The 21869-nt window shown below is 40.7% G+C and overlaps 2 protein-coding genes across 5 annotated transcripts in view; one reads left to right on the top strand and one right to left on the bottom strand.

The window, feature by feature from the left end:
• adgrd1 (adhesion G protein-coupled receptor D1) overlaps positions 1 to 8326 on the bottom strand; it is a 34241-nt gene extending 25915 nt beyond the window's left edge. For 2 of the 3 annotated variants that reach the window (XM_078250184.1, XM_078250183.1), the window contains exons 1-10: positions 7902 to 8326; positions 7757 to 7793; positions 7267 to 7383; positions 6493 to 6591; positions 5912 to 6034; positions 5623 to 5799; positions 3444 to 3701; positions 1799 to 1866; positions 1107 to 1256; positions 900 to 950 (exon numbers count right to left, since the gene is read on the bottom strand). In XM_078250184.1, the coding sequence (XP_078106310.1) occupies positions 900 to 950; positions 1107 to 1256; positions 1799 to 1866; positions 3444 to 3701; positions 5623 to 5799; positions 5912 to 6034; positions 6493 to 6591; positions 7267 to 7383; positions 7757 to 7793; positions 7902 to 7976 (1155 nt within the window). In that variant the 5' untranslated portion in view covers positions 7977 to 8326. The remainder of the gene's footprint in view (positions 1 to 899; positions 951 to 1106; positions 1257 to 1798; positions 1867 to 3443; positions 3702 to 5622; positions 5800 to 5911; positions 6035 to 6492; positions 6592 to 7266; positions 7384 to 7756; positions 7794 to 7901) is intronic. The other variant, XM_078250185.1, reaches the window with a different exon arrangement.
• Positions 8327 to 9355: 1029 nt separating this feature from the next.
• stx2b (syntaxin 2b) lies at positions 9356 to 21357 on the top strand. Of its 2 annotated transcripts, XM_078250179.1 has the most exons (11): positions 9356 to 9769; positions 9864 to 9938; positions 10031 to 10130; positions 10859 to 10933; positions 11160 to 11233; positions 12266 to 12374; positions 17690 to 17763; positions 17967 to 18104; positions 18625 to 18735; positions 18903 to 19008; positions 19528 to 19618. In XM_078250179.1, the coding sequence occupies exons 1-10, from the start codon at positions 9740 to 9742 to the stop codon at positions 18996 to 18998; spliced, it is 882 nt and encodes a 293-aa protein (XP_078106305.1). In that variant the 5' UTR covers positions 9356 to 9739; the 3' UTR covers positions 18999 to 19008; positions 19528 to 19618. The 2 variants fall into 2 exon arrangements, with proteins under 2 accessions (XP_078106305.1, XP_078106308.1); XM_078250182.1 differs by lacking the exon at positions 18903 to 19008 and having other exon boundaries at positions 19528 to 21357.
• Positions 21358 to 21869: the final 512 nt, after the last annotated feature.

Here is a 21869-nt window from a genome sequence, read left to right as displayed (position 1 = left end):
ATCACTGCCTATTTTGTGTTGATTTTGACCATTCTTTTTAAACTGTCTCTTGTGAGTCCCCCAGCTTGATGGGAGTGCAATATAAAGCTGGAGAAATAATAAACTTTTAAGAAAAATCTTTAGCAAATCAAATATAGTTTAAACAAATTACCATTTAAAGTGATACGATATGCTAACTTTTGCTAAACAGTGGCCACTGTGGCTACAAATGACAATTATGAGATAATGCTAAATGCTGAACCACTTTTTAGAATGTAGCTGTAATGCTAAGCTATGTGGCCTGACAGTAGAACAAATAGACTAATTTAATAACAACACACAGGCCTAAAGTGTAGATTAAAAGTCATCAAAAAACTTGATAAAGAAAGACATTTTCTGACACTCAGCATGAATCTGATCCGATAAGGTAATCACAAGAGGGCTTTACTGAACACTGTATCTACTGTCCAAGTTTTGCGTTCTCCTACGTGAACATCTGTTTCAGCTTGCTCCTACAAAAACAAGCATGCTTGTTCTGAGCACTCAATGTACTGAAACCACACTTTCTTCTGGCACAAATATGTTTGTGTATAAGAGCCCGGAGATTTGGCCAGGATGAGTGTACAGTAACAGGACGCTGCAAATTTACATTCAAAGTATTGTGTTGTAGGGCGCTTAATAGTCAGCAGCACTGTCTTATACAATTTTCACCACTATGCTTGACTACATACTGTAATCCTGTGTGGGTACACTGCCAGGTACTGTTATAGCTGCTGGCACCACTTGTGCCAAAATATGTGGTGTTAAAATCTCAAACTCATGGATCCCCTTAGTGCCTTGGATTAAAGTTTTCACCAAATTGCATATGTTACATTATGTCATGTTTGAACATTGCACAACAACAGTGTGAACTCATTTACCTCAGGCAGCCCTGGAGAGGACAGCACTTCTTCCACACTTTTGAGAAAAGCCTGAGTGGAAGAAAATGGACATCACGGAACTGTTGCATCATATGCACATGGGTGGGCATTGTGTCTGTGTGTGAACTGGTTGTGTGAAACGTGTGTGTGTGTGTGTGTGTGTGTGTGTGTGTGTGTGTGTGTGTGTGTTGGACTGTGCTCCAAAACCTGTGTGAGGTTGTTGGCAGTGTTGTGAGGAATGGTCCTATTGGGCAGTGCCTTAAGGAAGCCCAACATCGGCAAGGACTCCGGGTCCTGAGAGCTTTGGACTTCCTCGCGCTTACTGCTGACGACAGGAGGACTCACTTCAGTGGCTCTCTGGGGAGACAACACATCAGGCATCACATGAAGTTTACTACCAGGAGGTATGTTTCCGAAGAAGCACCCAGTTCCAACATACACAGGATGTTTAGTGACTGATAGCCTGAGTTCGGGATACTCTTTGGACAAGTGATTCAGTGTTGCTCTTTTTCAGTCCGGTGCCCTACAGGGAGCCATTTTGTGCGTAGTGTTGAGCAGCTGTCTCCACTTTCTTCTATTTCTTTATCCCTTTTCAACATCCAAAGCCCTTTAATAAACAGGATGAATCTATTCACATGTGCTCTCAATATCCTTTTATTTCCAGCTCCTCTATCTTTGAAAGGAAACAACAGCTCAATAAGAAATTAACTGTTTGCATATTGTGTACAGTTTACAGTTTTAGCCCCAAAACATGTATGAACATTTTTCATACCATTTCTATGTGGACGCTATATTTATGAATAGATGATACACACATGTAGTTCATACAATTACATTTAGGTATCACATTTTTTGTTGTGGACCATCGAGTCTTGCAGAGTCAGAGTTGATAAACTTACGACTGTTGGTGCAGTTGAAGTGATTTCGTTGGAGAGTCTGGGTGTTGTGGCAGAAACCATGGCCTGGCCTAGAAAAGACAATACAAAGGGCTCTATCACAATATATTACCACACATGTGACATGTATACATACATATACATGTAAGCATTTTTATTATTAGATCCTCGCTTTGTACCTGACCAGGCTAGGCCTCTGTAATGTAGCTGGGTTTTATCAGCATACAGTTTACAGTTTATGAGGCTGGACCATAACCAGTCATGAAAGGAGATAAATTACAACCTCCACAAAAACTTAGCTTACTTAGCTTCTGTACAAGGATAAGATACATTTTATGTCTTTGTTGTCATTTGATAAAAACAGCACTAACTAGCTACCAGAAAATGGCCATATATGGACGTACATGAGAGGTATCAGCCTGAACCTTTCCTGCTCTTCTTTGGTTCAATGCAACATTTTATATGTGTGCTCTGGAGAAGTAAAAATATTTTTCTGTAACCATAACAGTCGGCCTCTTTGCGTCTGGAAATGGTCTGCGAAATATATTGCTTTTGGTAACGACTTCGGAGTAAAACTCAAGGCAGTGTGCACTTCATGCTTCATACCTTGTGAGCAGTTGAAGCTCTAACAGTGCACAGTGATAGTTTTCATATACCTTTACCATACACACAATGGAAGAGGCAGCGTGCCTCGTGACTAATCAGTATGTTTCATATACAACAAAAGGTGATTCAGCTGGACGCATCGGTAGCTCATCTGGTAGAGCTTGCGCACATATACAGTCCTCAACGCAGGCCCTTTGCTGCATGTCATTCCCCACTCTCTCCCATTTCATGTCTATGTCAAAAATAAAGGCCTAAAATGCAAAAAAAAAAAAAAATTATCCTTTAAAAAAAAAATAATAATAATTCAGCCTACTAGCTAAATTTCACCAGGTTTCGGCCATTTCTCAGACTTTCGTGGAATTTGGTAATATGTATTATCACACAGTTTTCATAAATGTCAACATGTTTTTGTCCATTTATGGCACTCTGACCAAACGAGGTAAGAGATTAAAAACAGTCAAGACTGTTTTTTTGCCCTAGCGTGTTATAACCTGTCACATTAAATCAAAATGATCTGCCCCTGCGACCCAACATGCTTCTGCACTCTTATAAATACTTATAAGGCAGAACTATGTGAGCCATGGCACTTACATGGTGAAGGTCATGGAAATGTTTTGTGCAAGAAGAGCCATTTAACAGGGAGCTGGGGTATATTTGTTTAGTTTAATATCTTATTGTTATGAATGAATGCTGTGGATGGAATGTAGTGAGGACAAGGACGGAAATTGCTTTTTAACCCCAATTTCCTCAGAGCGCAGTCAAGAGGGAGCAAAGCATTGTGATAGATATGCAATGTCATAGAATGGCATATATGGTGGTGGTGCAGTGGATATGACATGTTCCTTTGATGTGGGAGATCCAGATTCAAGTCCCACTGTGATACATCAACCAGTGTGTCCCTGAGCAAGACACTTAACTCCTAGTTGCTCCAGAGGTGTGTGACCTCTGATATATAGCAATTGTAAGTTGCTTTGGATAAAAGCGTCAGCTAAATGACATGTAGTAATAATAAATACTTTTACAGTAGAGCGTGATGTCCTACCTATGGCTGCATTGTAATAGAGCAAGATCTCGTGAGGTGAAAGGGCCCTTTCCCAGATGACAAACTCATCAAAGGCGCCTGTTACGTAGTGACCAGATGCTCTGTCGTTTCTAGTTCCGATGACAAGGTCTGGGTAGGGGTCCCCATAGTTCTCTGAGACACTGCCAGCTGTGTCACCAGCAATGAAGGTCCCATTGATGTATACCTTCAGACCATCCTTTTTTGTCCATGTGAAGAGAATGTGGGTCCAGTAAGGCCCTGAAAGAGGAAACATACAGTATATATGATTTATGTAGAATTGTAAAGCACTGCAACACAGTTAAAGCAACCAATGCAAGAGTGGGTGACTAAAAGAAAGAGAACAATCAAAAACTGAGCAGGACACTCAGGTACTGTATCAATATGGCTTTTCATCTAAAATATTTTTTGTTGCTGCTGATGGTGACGTAGAATAATGATGTTCTAACTTTTCTGTCAATCTGCAGATTATTTTCTCGATTAATCAATGAATCAACTTCTCTGTAAAATGTCCCATTATAGTTTCCCAGAGCACTATTACAGTAAATACAGTCTAAGGGTGACACATGCAAATTGCTTGTTTAGTCCAAACAACAGTCTTAAACCCAAATATGTTCAGCTAACTGCCATATGTGACAAGGCAAAGCAACAAACTTACATATGAGAAGGTGGAAGCAGGAAATATTTGCATTTTGGTTGAGAGTATACAGCCACGATAGCGGCCCTGTGATGCACAGCGGTGCTTTGAGCTAACGTTAAATGCTTGTCAGCATAACATGCTACAATAAAAATGCTAACATGTTAACGTTTAGCAGGTATAATGTTTACCCTGTTATAACCACCATCTTAGTTTAGAGCATAGACTGTATAGTGTCAGGGTGTACAGACTGTATAGGGGTTAAAGTGTTAGCTTGCTAACGTTTGCTAGCCTATCAACACAAAGTAGCTACACTTAACGTTAAATTTGATAGGATGTCTTTTGCAGGCCAGCATCTAGAGTAATGCTAGCTTGGTTAAAAACGGCTTTAAAAGATGCTAATTGCTAAACAGAATAGTTGCTGATTCATTTAAATCTAATTAATTAATCGACTATTAGTTTCAGCTCAAAACACTGCATTTGACTTTGTTACAACTTGAGGCAGGGTCTGTTCTGCTCTCTCCAGTCAATTTTACACTACAAAGAACTTAACTTCCTTGTATCTCTGAAGTAAATTGACAATAAGGAGCCCCAGGCATTGGCCCCAGGCCATCAGACAACACATCTGAAAACACTTCCACCAAAAAAGTAAAACAACCAAACGCACATCTCATTTGTGGTTAGAATATGAACCATCTGTGCCAAAGACCACCCCCACTTAAATGCTATAACTTTCACTTTATGTAGAGAGATGTCTAATGTAACATTCTTAGCCTTCAGTGATAATTGTACTGGTAATATGGCACCTCAAGGTTTAATCTATCACCCTCAAAGCTTTTCCTCACACATGAGAGAGAAGTGACCGATGTCCAGAGACTTCGACATGTCACACTCGTTCTAATACATCCATGGTCACACTGTATGAGAACCAGATGAAGTTGGCTCTCTGTAACTGAATACTCAAATCTAAATTGAGTTATGACGCCCGGTGAACACAACCTTGAGTAATTGCAGCAAAAACAAGATGACAGAAGTCATTTGAGAACAAAATACTGGGCTCAGTGGGCTGTAAAAGTTTCACAAAACCTTTAGCCTTTTCCCATTTTGTCTTTACAGTTTACCAAATCATTTCATCTAATTTAAATCCAATCTTTATTCTCACAATTCAAAGTATTGGTCATACTCAGACCATTATTATGTTTCAAATGTCATCTAACTTGGCGTTTACTAATCACCAAACATTATTGTTATTAAGAGGGAAATGACCACATCTTATTACACGTCCATGATAATTATATGTTTTGTGATACAGCAAAAGATAAAAAGAAATGTACCCTCGACTTGCCAAATCAACTGTCTGCGGCTACATCTGGTTTCAGTTAACAAAACCATGAATGCAATTACATAACTAACAATTTATGGTTGAAAACCAAAAAATATATATTTCCAAGACCAAAATACATTCCATATGGGTGCCTATGGGAAAACAGTGTGTAATAAAAAAGGCAAATTCATCCACAGTACCTGGAACTCTGATGTTGGCCTTCCATCTGTGGTTGTTGCCTCGAGTGTAAAACTCCACATATCCTCCATAGTTATTGGTGTAGACAGAGAAGCCATTAGAGATAACTTTCCCTCCAGAGGCTACAGCAAAACGCGACTCTGACTCATGGTTTTTCCAAAAAAAGGAGAAGGTAATTCCTAGAAAGAAATGATGAAAAATCACCTGTAGCCATAAATACAAGACTGGAATGGGGTTAAAATAATTAGGGTTTCGCCAAATTGCCGTGTGCATAAATTACTGTGCACTCACCCTCAGGACCGCACCAAGTAGGGTCACTAATACAAGAGTTCTGGTAGTTTCCAAAGTGGAGAAAGGTACCGCCGTTATCTCCATTCAGAAAGATGCCCTTGTTGACCATTCCTTCAACAATATCTGCAGCAAAGCACAAATCAAGTGCATCATTTCGCTTGAAAATTATGAGCCAGGGGGTCTACTTACTTATAATCCAGATGTTCAGTTCTCTGTTCACCCAACAAATCAAATTATTCAAAGTCCCTTAATAGTCAACAAATCATAAATTGTTTTGTGCAACTGATGATGAGGGTTTTACAGCTTTCTTGGTATCTCATAAAAGAATACAAATGCATTAAACAAGTGGCTTAGCTGTATCAAATATGTACTGTAACAACTCTGGTTTGACTAAAGCTAATGAACAATAACATACAACTAAAAGGTCAAGAATTCCTCATGTCGTGCTGCACAGACAAAAGACAGAACAAGGAGAAATGTGTGAAACGCTCAACCGTGTGTAGATACAGATAGGACAACAGAGAGCACAGGAGAGTGGTGCACAAATGAATTTCAGTGAGCTGAAAGTGATTGATTCTCACCTACTGTTGCAGAAATGTTAGTGTAGGCAGAGTCATTGGTATACACATAGGAAGAGTTATGGGAGGAAGGGAGCACAGTGTGGTTGTGGATTCTGAGAGCTGGACAAAGACAACGGAGAAAAACAGTGATTCACACCTATATAGACACATAACAGGGGACACAAGAGAACAGTGAGAGGAAGACAACAGGAGGGACGTGGTGTGCAGGTATGAGACAGAGTGATGCTGAGCTGAGTGCACAGTGGCAGCAGCGCTCAAAGAGGTCTTTTCCTCTTCACTTGAGGATTTTCCTTAACTCAGAGTGACTCCACACATCAGACTCAAGTCTATACCTGATCCCTCTACAACTTAAACATTTGTATGAAAACTTACTTATGTAGTGACATAGTCACATGGCTGCAAACTCAATGCATGTGGAAGACGTTATTGTCTTTCAGTCCGTCACCAATTAAAACAACTCTAAGATGCAGAAAAATGATCTAATCGCTACATTTTTCAGACCTTTACCTCCTCCAGATTATGGGATGTAAAGTATTGCAGCATTTTAAATCATAAGTTACATCACACACCAAATCTATATTGTGTTCTATAATTTCAGTGATAAATCTGACATACAATATAAACACTCTGAACACAGCAGCACACACAAAAAAGAATGATGGCTGTGGCTAGAAGGTGGGTGGTGAAAAAAAAAGCTTGAGTACATGCAGAGAGCAAGACATTTAGGTGGTGCATTCCTATGAGTATACACAGTCTATTTATGTATGCACATACTTATGTTACTTCCGTTAACATAACCTGGTCTGTTTCCAATCTGGTCCCACAGTTCATGGATTCCGTCCACAGCATCAAGAGGCCAATAATGTGAGGCCGTGGCCAACACCTGCAGGCCTGGACGGAGAGTTCACGGGTAAACAAGCATCCAGAAAGGGCTTTCCCCCCAATCAAGCTCTGTCCCATTACTCAAAACTGATTTTCCTGGCACTTCATTTGGGATTTTAGGGGATTAAAAGATTGATAATAATGAACCCAACAGCTGTAAAAGTTATACAAACTATTCTGATTAATGAGTAGGGCAGTGAACAAGTCAATCACATTTTTTTGGTTTGGCAGTGAGCAGACGGTAAAACACTTTTACAGTTCACTGTGTATTTCTGATCTAGTATTTAGCTGTGCAATGTCATCTTATTTTAATTTGGCAACTTAAAACAGTATGGAAAAATGAAAGCAATCACACCATCACCCATACAAAATGCATTACTACCTGGATGCTTCACAGGTTGTACCACTTGAGCATAAACCTGTAAATAAAATAAAAAAAATCAAATGTATTTGTAAAGGCTGCTATAGAAAAGATGATCTGACTATGATATGAGAGGATGGGACTATAGTTGTGTTTATGATCTTACCTTGATACAGGAGACAAAAGCTGAAAAAAGGTGAATTTGTAAAGGAAATTCCATAGCTTTTGAAAAATGTACCATACACAGTCTTTTCTAAAAACAACTATTAAATCCCCAAACAAAGATGAATCCAGGAGGGGTCACTCATTATTCCAAGCTGTGAAAACTTCTGATCAGTCCATGTGTCCAATCTTTTAAATATAGATAAATAATAATTACAGTACTAGAACAAAAAAAATGTGTTCTGGCATGAGGCAGGAAAACTTCAGAAGTTTTCCTCTCATGATAAAATTCTGAACACCAACTTTAACTTCCACGCAGAAAACTGTAATCCGTGACACAGTGAACTAGTACTTGTTTCTTTGTGTTTCTGTGGCTGCATCTGGAAATGGCAAGGAGAAGAGAAGCTCCTTACTGGCTTGTTGGACTGAACGTGGGAATTGCAAAACGTGATGTCATTTTTGGATCTTCTGAGGAGGGGCGTTGGAACTGTGCGTAAATGGCATTACTTATGCGTAATTGGAGATTGCGCGGGGAATGAATGAGATCAGGATCTGCACTGTGCGATCCAAATGGTGTTTAGATAAAAGATACGTATGAACATGTGGTCTCATGACTAGTTTCGATATTGGGTTAAATTACAGGACAACACCCCGGACTCTCTGGGAACAACAGGGATGCTATTGATGGGTGCTTTCTGAAAGGCAAGCAGACCCAGAAATCACTGGAGTCGCACAGATACAGTATCTGCAACACTAAGTATAACCGTTTATAAGTGACCTCATAGGTTTGGTTAATTACATTTCAACCACTCGAAGATTTACTAAATATGATAACTTACTTCACACTGTAAATTCCTGGAGACATATCGTGGTCATGTCAAATGTGTCGAATGAGATGTGGGTCACACTTCGTCTTTCTTGTGGTTTTTGTAAGTGAAATAGTGATAGGTTTGGAGGATACCCACAGGTGGGGGAGTCATTAGAAGCACTACTAGTCAAGTTCCAGGCTGCCAAGGTCCACTTGCTTATATATCAAAGTAAAGAACGCCACCGTGTGGCCAGATAGCCAATAGTTTAGTGTCCATCCAGCTGTGCGCATGTATTATTCATGAAACCTTCTCGTATAACTGCCTGGTGGTGTGTTTGCTGTCAAACTAACTAATATTCATCATCTGATAAAAAATCACTGTGGTTTTCGTATAATAAACCACAAAAGACTCTGATGTGATCTGTGTCACAGTGGTAGGCTACTTGTAGTTTTTAATGGAGGTAATGTAATATTCCTTCCTTTCTAATGCCAACCCTCCCAAAAAACATAATAGGAGTACATTAATGCAGTTTGTTGACGGTCCGATCAAATTTAATTGAAGGGGGGTGGACTAGTTTCTCCAACCCCCTGAGGCGGAGAGAGAGAGAGAGAGAGAGAGAGAGAGAGAGAGAGAGAGAGAGAGAGAGAGAGAGGCAGGCGGATCCCGGGGAAAGAGATATTGTGGATCTGTTACTGGCGCTAGTGCGGTGAGAAATATCGACACGACCAGAGACAATCACCTTCGACCTTTATTTTATTTTTTTAGAGCCTTTACTTTTTAGAGGTGTATTTCAGATCCAGTGTTCTTAAAATTCAAACTTTTTAAGGCCTGACGCGCTCTCTACCTATTTCTGTCGACTCAATAACGCGCTGTTAATGTAGGCCTGCTGTTGTTTCTTAGCCCAATTCAGCCATCTCGACCTCATAGTGCACGGTAAGGTGGATCAATGTTACTCTACGCATGGAGACTTACACGATGACCCAGCGGGTGTTTTACTAGAATTATCTGGGCGGGAGACAAGCTGGCCGGTGTGATGAAGGATCGATTGGCTGAACTGACCGCTGTGAGTGTCTTGCTTTAACTGTATACACCTTGACAGGTAAAGACATTCTGGCTGCACAAAAAGTCATTCACACGCATGTTTTTCATCCGTACAGAGTAGGACAAGAGCAGAGGAGGACGTTGCAGTCGCAGTGGACAGAGATGGCTTCATGGAGAGCTTCTTCAGAAGGGTGGGTATCATCACTGCAACTTCCAGTATGTGCACAGGTTTGGGGAGCCGGGATGGCTCAAGATACTGATGCGTTATTATTGATGGATTCAGGTAGAAGAAGTCAGAGGGCTCATTGATAAGATCTCTTACCAAGTGGAAGAGGTGAGGAAGATACACAGCATGATCCTGTCTGCACCCAACCCAGATGACAGTAAGTGTGTGTCTTTTTAAAGAATTGGGATGGACACAGAGGGCATTTCAATTTCAATATTGACATGTCTGTGTAGTTTTCAAGGGTTCATTTGTGCATTCAGTTTTATTGAGAGCTGCTTGGCTGGAGTTTGACATGTGAGGCACAGAGTGAAAATGTCTCACTTCCTTTGTTACATTTCCCCCCTCATTGTATATGAATGGCTGCCCGGCCGGAAACCTGTGAAGGAAACGGCTCTGTTTTGCCCCAAAACTCACAAGTAGTTTGGGCTCTGACTTGTTCTGTCAGGAACCTTCTAACAGTCAGGAATTCAAACATGCTGTCATTTGCAAATGTTTGCAGGCAACCAGCAGTGTAAATTCTCTCTTACTAATCAGATATAGTTTCAAAGTATTTCTAATGGCTTTGCTCAGTGTGTGAGCCTGAGGACCCTGCAAGACAAAGAGCCAGTTTACAGTGCCATGGCATCACCAGTGATTATGTTTAATGTAATACAGTACAGTGTTTTAAGATCCATGATGTGGAAAATGGTCACAAGGGAAGGAACAAAGAGCTTGTGTGACCTCTGCAATATTGCCAAAGGGTTGTTACCAAGTTACAAGATGAAATCACAGCAAATCCAATATTTACAGAAGAAAGAAAGAGGCAAAGTGATTAGCTGAATGACATTATTTTTCCTCATCACCAAACCAAGTCTGACGTGTTTCCCTATTTGTGTCCGTGCGAAGGAACAAAGGACCAACTGGATGCACTGACCAGTGACATCAAAGGGAATGCCAACGTGGTGCGAACTAAACTCAAATGTGAGTCCAACTATGATTGTCACACTTGTTTATTGACTACACCATACCAAAGGTGATGTTGCCTGCTGTTGTGTAATGTATCATAACTTTAGTGTTTTAGTGTGGTTTTAGTGTGGAAATGTGGTTGCTTCTTTGAGCTGCTAGACATGTGGATTTCCCTATGGGGATGAATAAAGTATTCTATTCTATTTTATCTCTCTCTCTCTCTCTCTCTCTCTCTCTGAAGCCATGGAGCAAAGTTTGCCTAAAGATGATGTAGCTAACAGATTCTCTGTTGACTTCAGGATCCAGAAAACACAGGTCAGGAAACAAACTGATGACTGCTAACTCCTCACATACACACTTATCCTGCTCATACATGATCATCATCATCATCATCATCATCTGTCAGTTGGGGGAAATGTTTGTGTGTAGATGTATCCAAGATGTTAGAGTATTATAATTATTTACTATGAAATTCACAACTTTACCTGCCACATTCACTATTTTACAAGACGTGTTTGTTGATTGGCATTGCATTTCTTTTCATTTTCTACCCATTACATTCAATTCAGTTCAATGTTACTTATAGTGTCAAATCATAACAGAAGTTATCTCCGGACACTTTACAGGTAGAGTAGGTCTAGACCACACTATCATTTACAGAGACCCCCCAAGAGCAAGTTGCGACAGTGGCTAGGAAAAACTTCCTTATACAGGCAGAAACCTCAGGCAGACCCTGGCTCTTGGTGGGCGGCCATCTGCCGCTGCCTGTTGGGACCCAGATACACAGATACAGATATACAGAAATATGATTCATAATAATTATAGGAGTTGGCATGATGAACAGTGGCAATTATAGTAACAATGAATATAATAGAACTATGACTAGTAATATTAGTAGAAGCAGTGCGAGGCGTAGCAGGGCGTCGAGCAGGACCACAGCAGCAGCTGCAAACGCAAACCAGGTGCCACCACAATCCAAGGAAATCTGCGAGGCGAGAAAACACAAGGAAGAAGCCCCCCCCAGAATGACATCACTTTACTGTAATGCAGCCTTTAAAACCAGGCAAAGACAACAATTATGCCATATTACGATATCCAAAATCTAAGACGATATCTAGTCTCGTATCACGATATCGATATAATATCGATATATTGCCCAGCTCTACAACAGGGTACTATGAGCTCTTCAAGATATGATGGTGCATAACCATTAATACCATTCAAATGTACTTTTAATTTCAATAGTGTAGGTATCTTGTACAGAACTGCTATTAGGGTAGTAAGTCATTCAATTCTGCAGTCGGAAAATGCCCACATTCTCACCCTCTGTCCTTTTTTCACACTAAGCACACAGTGCTGTCCAGGAAGTTTGTGGAGGTCATGACCCAGTACAATGAGACTCAAGTGTCCTTTCGGGAAAGAAGCAAAGGAAGGATCCAGAGACAGCTGGAGATAAGTAAGTGAAAAATAATGGACCCCCTAAACCCTCACGAGGCTTAGTAGTCTTTGAAACTTTAAAGTTATGATAATGAAAGTAAATTGTTACTACAAACAGGAAATACTCCCTTTTTTAAACACATCAATAGCTTGAATTTGGTTGCATGGTCAAGATTTGTAAATCTAGAGATAAAAGAGACAAATAAAACCTTGAAGCTGTGTTAGCACAGGATCCAGGAAACAGACCACACCGGTTTCCTCTCTGCTTCTCTGGATATGCCTTGCTGACACCATCAGCAAGGCAGGATTTGTTTCAGGTTTCTTCTCATGTCAACGTTCTCTTTTCCACAAACCAAAATCACAATTGATCACATCCAAACAGTGGATTTTCAATGTTTTGTGAGTTTTGATAGAACTTAAGTGAGCAGTAGTAGAATTAATCAAAGAATAGGATATACAATAGAGCACCAACCTGTTATAGAAAAAAGATGCATAACTAGCAAGAGTTAGGTACTGAGAAATAAAAAAATAAACGGAAATGAGGAGTACAGCATTAACAGGATGTGTAAACTAGCAACAACTACAGGATCCACAATATACAGTGTAAATAACAATATAGGTGTATTAGCATTCATACAAGCGTATTAGTTAGTCCACCATTTTCCACAGTTTGTTCGGTCATCTCGGTTCAGAATTACATTGACAAACAAATGCAAAGACAGTGAGTATTAGGTGCATTGTATTATGCACATTGAGTAACACGAGACAATAGTGAAAAGCAAAAAAATAGGACTCTGGTCTCTCACAGTCCCTGCGGCCAGCATTAATGAGAGGCTCTGGTTCTCCAGGCTGCAGACGGAAGAGCCTGATACTGGAGATGCCTCGTTGTGTTTGCGTTTCCTGGGAAACGGGCAAAGGGCTCAGCAGCCTGTGTAACAGTAGTTCACCTGTCTTTGACACGGCCACATGAACCTCGGCCTGTGCTGTTGTGGACTTACATCATTCAGAAGTGATACTTTTTAGCTTGATGTGTATCGATGAGTTGTCATAGTGGTGTGTTTTGCTGTGTTTGGCTCAGACTCTCTGAGGAATAGCCATCACAAAAGGTGTGTGACATACAGTAAGCACCTGCACAGAGATCTGTATCTCCAGGGAGGGTTTTGTACAACAGGATGCATGGCTCCAGGAAAAGAAAGCTTTCTCTATATAGAGTTTCAGCAGCTGTTTCTCTATGAGGGCAGCCGGCTTTCTTTTGTTCCTCAGACGCTTCTAATCTTGGTCACAAATACAACCCTTATCCGGCAATAAACTGAAAACCACAGCAGGAGCTGACTATAATTTAACAATGAATTATCTCAATTAGCAGTCCACTGATAAATGCATTGTTAACAACTGTTGCACTAAAATTTGTAGTTTAAATTTGCAGTATGTTTGGCTATCAATGTTTAGTACTCAAAATGTAGGTTTAAAGCTACAGTGATAGATAGATAGATAGATAGATAGACTTTATTGATCCCAAACTGGAAATTACTGTGTCACAGCAGCAACTAACAAGGACACAGCACACATACACAAAGATAAGATAAGATAAAATATACTCAGAGGAATGAAATAGAATATACATGTATATACAAGCGTAGAATAAAAATATACAACCTACATACGTAGTATAAATAGTAAAATAACAATGTACAAGTAGCATAATAGTGCAAGATTGTAATGTGTGAGGTAATGAGAGAGTTATCTCACACTCAGCTGTAAATTATTGTACAGTTTTATGGCATGTGGCAGGAAATATTTTCTGTAGTGGTCCGTTCGACACCGAAGCTGTCGGAGCCATACATTTACTGTTCGACCAGTGTGGGGTGGAGTGGGTGGTCAGTGAGTAGAAAGCAAAAAAACGCGAGAATTTGAAGTAAAGTTCGACCTCTTCCTGCAGCTTCCCCCCAATTCCACTCTCTGTCGCACGTAGGGTTGGGCATCGTTTGGATTTTAACGATTCTGATTTCATTTCCAATTCTTCCTTTTAATTCCGGTTCTTATCGATTCCGATTCTTTGAGGGGTGGAGTTGAAACGGGTCACATGCTTATTTTCACAAATAAGAGGAACGTTTTATTTTGATTCAATGGTGGTTTGCAGTTTTACAGCTTTTTCAACGTAAAATAAAGCCACATTAGAGCGCCGCTTACTGTGCTCCAAGGCTGCAACACAACAAGCGCCTGGCTGCTTCGGAAATCAAAACTTGGGCATATTAAATTGTGAAGTGATGATCGGATTTGAAACCAAATCCTCCAAACGATTCCAAACGATTCCAATAAAGAAACGATTCCAAGTAGGAATCGGTTCTCGATGCCCAACCCTAGTCGCACGGGAATAGAAGAGCCAATAGGAACGCTCTAGCTCTGAAATGACTTGTGATTGGCCAAAGTCTGCCTGAAAACAGAACCAAGAGCAAGTGCGGAAGTCTAGTTTTTTTGTTGTTGTCTCAGACACTTGAATTACAATATGCTAAAAGATTATTATTAATTATTATTAATATTATTATTCGGCCGATAGTCGAACCTCAGATTGAAGAGGAACAATGTGGATTCCGTCCTGGTCATGGAACAATGGACCAGATCTTCACTCTCGCAAGGATCCTGGAGGGAGCCTGGGAGTATGCCCATCTGGTCTACGTGTGTTTCGTGGATTTGGAGAAGGCGTATGGGAGATACTGTGGGAGGTGCTGCGGGAGTATGGGGTGAGGGGGTCTCTTCTCAGGGCCATCCAATCTCTGTACGACCAAAGCGAGAGCTGTGTCCGGGTTCTCGGCAGTAAGTCGGACTTGTTTCAGGTGAGGGTTGGCCTCTGCCAGGGCTGCGCTTTGTCACCAATGATGTGGTCCTGATGGCATCATCGGCCTGTGACCTTCAGCACTCACTGGATCGGTTCGCAGCCGGGTGTGAAGCGGCTGGGATGAGGATCAGCACCTCTAAATCGGAGGCTATGGTTCTCAGCAGGAAAGCGATGGAGTGCCTACTCCAGGTAGGGAATGAGTCCTTACCCCAAGTGAAGGAGTTCAAATACCTTGGGGTCTTGTTCGCGAGTGAGGGGACAATGGAGCGGGAGATTGGTCGGAGAATCGGCGCAGCGGGTGCGGTATTACATTCAATTTATCGCACCGTTGTGACGAAAAGAGAGCTGAGCCAGAAGGCAAAGCTCTCGATCTACCGGTCAGTTTTCGTTCCTACCCTCACCTATGGTCATGAAGGCTGGGTCATGACCGAAAGAACAAGATCCAGGGTACAAGCGGCCAAAATGGGTTTCCTCAGGAGGGTGGCTGGCGTCTCCCTTAGAGAGGGTGAGAAGCTCAGTCATCCGTGAGGAGCTCGGAGTTGAGAGCCAGGAAAGGAGCGTCCAAAGGAGCCAGTTGAGGTGGTTCGGGCATCTGGTAAGGATGCCCCCTGGGCGCCTCCCTAGGGAGGTGTTCCAGGCACGTACAGCTGGGAGGAGGCCTCGGGGAAGACCCAGGACTAGGTGGAGGGATTATATCTCCAACCTGGCCTGGGAACGCCTCGGGATCCCCCAGTCGGAGCTGGTTAATGTGGCTCGGGAAGGGGAAGTTTGGGGTCCCCTGCTGGAGCTGCTACCCCCGCGACCCGATACCGGATAAGCGGACGAAGATGGATGGATGAAAGATTATTATGGATTTTTTTCCCCCAAGGATGCCTAAAATAAATTGCCTAACGCAGCTTTTAAAAAATACCTGTTAGCAGGTACCAGGTACTTTTTTTCGTAATGGAAAACCAAAAAAGGCGAGTAGAGTTGAGGCGAGTCGAGCAGGTACCATGTAATGGAAAAGCGACTTTAGTGCCCTGACACATCAACCTGATTATCGGCCGTTGGACAGTCTGGCGAGGTCAGTGACTCGAGTCTGTTCGGTGTGTTCCGTGTCGTCATCAGTCGGAGGAGCTGTCAGCCTTTATTTTGGCCGATCTGACATGCTCAGTCGGAGACAGGGCAGTCGGGACTCACCCGGAAATGGCGAGCGGATGAGCCTCTCAAAACTTTTAAACTGACCTTTGTCGATCTGAAATGAAGACAGATTCAGCAACTGCATGGCCTATTTCTCGCTTAAAATGTTTTCAGAAACACGTTTCGGTGAACTATTTTAGTACAATATGAGATCGTATTCTGAACAAGCTGCCATGACAGTCTGGCTGTGAATTTCCAGAGAAAAAAAGACCCATGTGACGCGTTCGTCCTATCAGCTGCCGGTTTTCATTTGCTATTTGCTTCTGCTATGGAGACGTATTATGTTTTGTGCACGCGCAGAGCGTACACTCAAGTCGGCGTCGCCTCAGTGTGTTTTGAGGCATTTTTTGGACCTCAGGGACCCGACTGATCAGTCCGACTGCCTTTTCTGCCGACGGTCGGCCGTCTGGTTGGTGTGTAACAGCTCTTACTTTAACGCTGTCAAACACATTATCAGCTTTTTCACATGTGGAATGAAGTCCTAATTTGTTGTGTCAGTAAACAACACATCTCTTACTACGTGGGGAAAAGTCAGCATTGTGTTTGTAGCAGTGTCCCCTGGATGGATAACAAAGACATTATTTTTCCTTCAGCTGAATCGATAGAGCTACAATAAGGCTTCTTCTCCTCACACAGACAGCTGGCTTTATACACAGCAGTATTGTATTACCCTGGGATTAAGCACACAACAGCATATATTGTACCAGGGCTAAGCACAGACACTTGTTGTTTACATTCTTGACATTAGTGCAACACTGACTACTCCAGGAGTTTTGTCTGTTTTAAAGCATGCTACAAGAATAATGAATGCAAGTCCCTAATACAATAGGGTGTGTCAGATGATCTTAAAAAATAGACAGCTGTTTAAACCATAACCAGATTTTTAGGCATAACTAGTCTTCTGATAAATAATGGATCAAGAGAGCTCAGTCCACTGGCCTTCCATATTTTACTGATAGATACTGCATCTAAGGTCCAGAGCAAAAATAAAAGGAAATGAGTAGGAGTGGTGTCATATTAAATCTCAGGACTCTGAATTTTCTCCTAACAAGCTACCAGTAGCTGCAGCCTCTTCAGCATAAAATCTTCACAGGCCTGTAAATTATATCTTATTTTATCAAATTTCAGAAACTGCATCATGCCTCTTGTGTATGGGTGTTTTGGAACTACCATTTAGTTTACATTTAAAAAAAATGGCCTCAAGTTGCAATCAGGGGTATCTTTAGATCTAGGATCCTGTCGAAGAAGAAGTCTTTAACAACCCTTCTCTAGGTTCGGTTCATTGCTGGTTAATCATTGTCTGCTATTTATTATTTTAGCTGGAAAAGTGACCACCAATGAAGAACTGGAGGGCATGTTAGAAAGTGGAAATCCATCTATCTTCACATCTGATGTAAGTCTTCTCATGCTTTACTGTGCGCAGTATGCTGTTATTGCAGGGTTACAAGCTATTAATGCCATCTAGTGGTGATGGAGAAATAAATTATTTAGGGTGGGGTTGAGTGCTGCCAGAGTTTTAACACATACAGCTGGGAACATTTGTTTGGTACTTTGGGATAAAATATTTTACCCTGTCTCTCTGTTTTTCTCCTTTAGATCATTTCTGATTCCCAGATCACACGTCAGGCCCTAAATGAGATAGAGTCACGACACCAGGACATCATGCGTCTGGAGTCGAGCATCCGAGAGCTCCATGTGATGTTCATGGACATGGCAATGCTGGTAGAAACTCAGGTACCTGCTACATCTAATTGTAAAGGTTTATAGGTAAAAGCTTCTCTTTATCTATTCAAATTGTAGTCTTATTTTTCAATGTCTAATAGTATGACACTTCCTATATCTCCCAAGTGTACCAGTATGTAGCCACTACATTTCTTTACCAATACTACTGAGACTAGGGTTCCAGCGGTGTGAGATTTTCATGGTACACTATCCGTCTCCGAATATATCAAAGTTTTCACTCGTGTGTAATACTCACTATGTGGTATTACACAATTATTATTCTTAACCCTGACCTTTAAAGGAATTAAATTAAATGTTATTGTTGTTGATCAAACGCTTTATTATAATTGAAATTTAAAACCTTTTTTTTTTTTGGAAATATGTGTAAAAATACCATAGATAAGCAAAAAAACACGGTGTGATTTTCATACCATGGTACACCATGGAATCTGTATACCGTTGCAACCCTAACCAAGACAAAACGCAATAAAAGATGCGATAAATAAAGGCGTCATGATTCTTTCATGTACAGGGGGATATGGTTAACAACATTGAGAAGAACGTCTCAAATGCAGTCGAATACATTTGTAGTGCAAAAGAAGAGACCAAAAAAGCAGTGAGATACCAGAAAAAATCTCGGAGGGTATGTGTGCCTTTCTAACTCTGTGTTGCTAAATTGTCACAAATAAAACAATGTCAATGATACAAGATATCAAAGTCACAACTACGATATGAATCTGTTTATAGCATTTTTAATGGTATCCTACTTTGAATTGAAGTTCAAATAACACCCTCTTCTTCACTTGGCAGAAATACATTATCCTTGCCTTTGCTCTGTTGATCCTGCTTGCTGTCATTGCACTAATTGTTGGCCTGTCTGTTGGACTAACCAAACCCCCTGTTTGAGAACTACTGTGTGAGTAACAATTAATCAACACCGTCCATTCCTTAAAGGTACTCTAAGCGATGTCACGCGTTTTTTAGGCTACAGCATGTTTTGTCACATACAGCAAACATCTCCTCACTATCCGCGAGCTGCCGGTCCCCTAAACACACTGTAAAAAACCACGGTCTCTGTAGACAGCCCAGGCTCCACACACGCCAGCAAAAACAAAGTGGTCCAACCTGGACCATGCAAACATACACAAACCATGTTCCAGTGTTCAGCCAATAACGGACAAGAAGGATTTTGGGGGGGGGGATGGGATGAGGAGGAGGGAGGAGCGAGCTAGTCTTCGTTTTGTTTGAAAATACTTTGTACGTCACCAAGAAGTAACGTCACCCAACATCGCTTAGAGCACCTTTAAACACAACTTTCGTACATTCATTCATCTATTCATTCATCTATATATCCATGAATTCATTCATTCATTTAGCCGTCGAATGGTTTAAAGGATATGTAACGCAGTTGTCTCTTTCCTTCTCTTTTTGACAGAAACTTCTCGGCCTTGCCATGTGTGGGGTTGCAGGTTTACTCCTTCTACTCATCATAATAGTTGGAGTCTATGAGTGATGGGTTTCACGAGTCACACCCTCACAGCAGTCCGCTGTAGTCAGCTCCTGTAGTGATGAAACTTTTAGAACATTCACTATCCAACAGCATTAAAGAGAGGATCACATGAACACAGAAAGTAGGTATGATGTGCGTGATCCACTTTGCACCAGTAACATCAGCCCTCATGATACAATGTTCTGGAGGAATTCTATACAGCTAGAACAACGCATCCTGTCAGCACACATCCCTTTCCCTTGGCAGTGGTATAATGAACACTGACAGCACATCAGATTTATACACTGGTGGGTGTTCTGTATAGATGCTGTTTTTGCGTGTTAAGTATCACTTCTAGACATTTCTTGCTAATGCTCTAATTGACTTTTTATTTTGTTTTATTTTATTTTTTTACATTTTTTGGAAATAAGCTTATTCGCCTTCTTGCTTGAGAGTTGAGATGAGAAGATCGATCCCCCTCATGTCTGTACAGTAAATATGAAGCTATCACCGGCAGCTGGTTAGCTTAGCTTAGCATAAAGACTGGAAACAGAAAAACAGCTATCCAAAAGCAATAAATATGGCATGTTAAGGTCTTACAGGGGGGGTTATGTGCCAAACTATGTCTTGGCTAGACATAGTGCCTTCCTGGAGTCTTGTTGTCATTAGCTAAGTTTCCATCCAATTGTCAATCGACAAAAAAAAAACTCATGCGAATAAAGCTGGTGAAAGTGTGTTTCCATCCAACGGCTTTAAAGCGAATAAAAACCTGTGCGTAATGACGTCACATGCTGTTTTGCAATCAAATTGGTATATCGAATTGATTTTAGACATCTTACGGTGTTTCCATTCATTTTCGCACTGAATCGCACGACATTCAAGCAAACATTTGCGAACAAAGGATCGCGCCATCAAACAACAAATGATCAATATTGCACAAGTTGTAATAGTGCTTATGTGCCAGCTGATAGCGACATATCAAGCTATAATAAGAAAACAACGACGCTATCAACACATTGCTATGATGATGCAGATGCACGTAAATGCCCGACAACAACGGAGGCGGCCTGTGGTGTGGGAACGACAGCGCTCCAAACAGTTCAAAGCTGCTGCTGCTTCATATTTAGCATACAGACATGAGAGTGATATGATATCCATCTCTTCATCTTACTCTTAACAATAAAGCAACTAAGAGTTTCCCCCAAAATGTCAAACTGCTTTGATATTCAAATGATATTGTGACAATTCTCTTTATGAATTGATGTTTAATTTGTGATTACATGTTTAGTTTATGCTCCTTATGTTCTGTTGTCCTTTTATATATTTACTGTAATTCATGTGAACTGAATGTAAAATTACTGCAGCTCAGGAGTCCTTTATAAATAGAAAATTGTATAAAAAAAAATTCTCTGCAAGCATTTCTAGTAAACTGTATCTCAATCAGAAAAAATATTTTTGAGTCAAACAGAATTGATCACTTCTTTCAATAAGTCTAAATCAGCAACCTTACAAAAGTGCCTTGTTGACATTTCATATGAAACCTTAACTTATTAAATATATTATATTTATAACGATCACGGTGTGTGATGACTGAAATATTAATGTGAAAAAAGTCATGCTACAACGTACTGTACGACTGTTGGATGATGTTATTTCAAGAGCACACATTTAAATGTTGGTATTTGATTCTTTTGTTTATTTGTTTCTAAGTTATATCTTGTATTTTATATTGAAACAGAATAATGAATTCATGTAAATAAAAGATAAAGAGTAAAACTTTGCAAAGAGTATTTTTTGTTTGTTTATTTCCTTTCATTTCAAAGGTGATAACGTTGTATATAGCAGTCATAAATAGTCTGAATTTGTCAGACAGAATTAAGGTTATTTTCTCTGTTCGTTTAACACTCCAAACATTTGGAGGTTCAGTTTGTTAAGAGGAAAACAGAAAGATGCAGAGGGTGCTGTTTACTTCAGGACTAATGAGCACTTTGCACAAAGCGTTTGACTTCCGTGTAATCAACCAAACAAGATTAGTGAAGAAAGTGGAAGTAGGTCCCTGGAGGCCAAGTTCTGTTCTCTCTTTGAATTAGATCAAAGGAAACTTCAGAGGTGCAAGTAAAGTGAAATGCCAGTGAATGTCTTTAAAGTCTGTACATGAGGGTGTTTTCAAGTCACTGAGCAAGGCATCCTACACGTCAAGTCAAGTGATATTATGAACTGTGATTTAACTTGGACACAGCAGTTTATTTGGATCAGTAATTTTTGTGGCAAGCTGTAGGTGTTGGAAG

This window comes from Sander vitreus, chromosome 5 (genome assembly GCF_031162955.1).
Source record: "Sander vitreus isolate 19-12246 chromosome 5, sanVit1, whole genome shotgun sequence".
In the NCBI taxonomy this organism is placed as follows: domain Eukaryota; kingdom Metazoa; phylum Chordata; class Actinopteri; order Perciformes; family Percidae; genus Sander; species Sander vitreus.
Note: the sequence above shows the minus strand (reverse complement) of the source record. Positions and strands in the feature narration are given on the sequence as shown.

Coding starts and splice junctions, on each gene's coding strand:
- stx2b (XM_078250179.1), top strand. CDS start 9,740: ATGAAGGATCGATTGGCTGAACTGACCGCT. Junction 10,934..11,159: donor GGTGCGAACTAAACTCAAAT/GTGAGTCCAACT, acceptor CTCTCTCTGAAG/CCATGGAGCAAAGTTTGCCT. Junction 18,736..18,902: donor ACCAGAAAAAATCTCGGAGG/GTATGTGTGCCT, acceptor TTCACTTGGCAG/AAATACATTATCCTTGCCTT.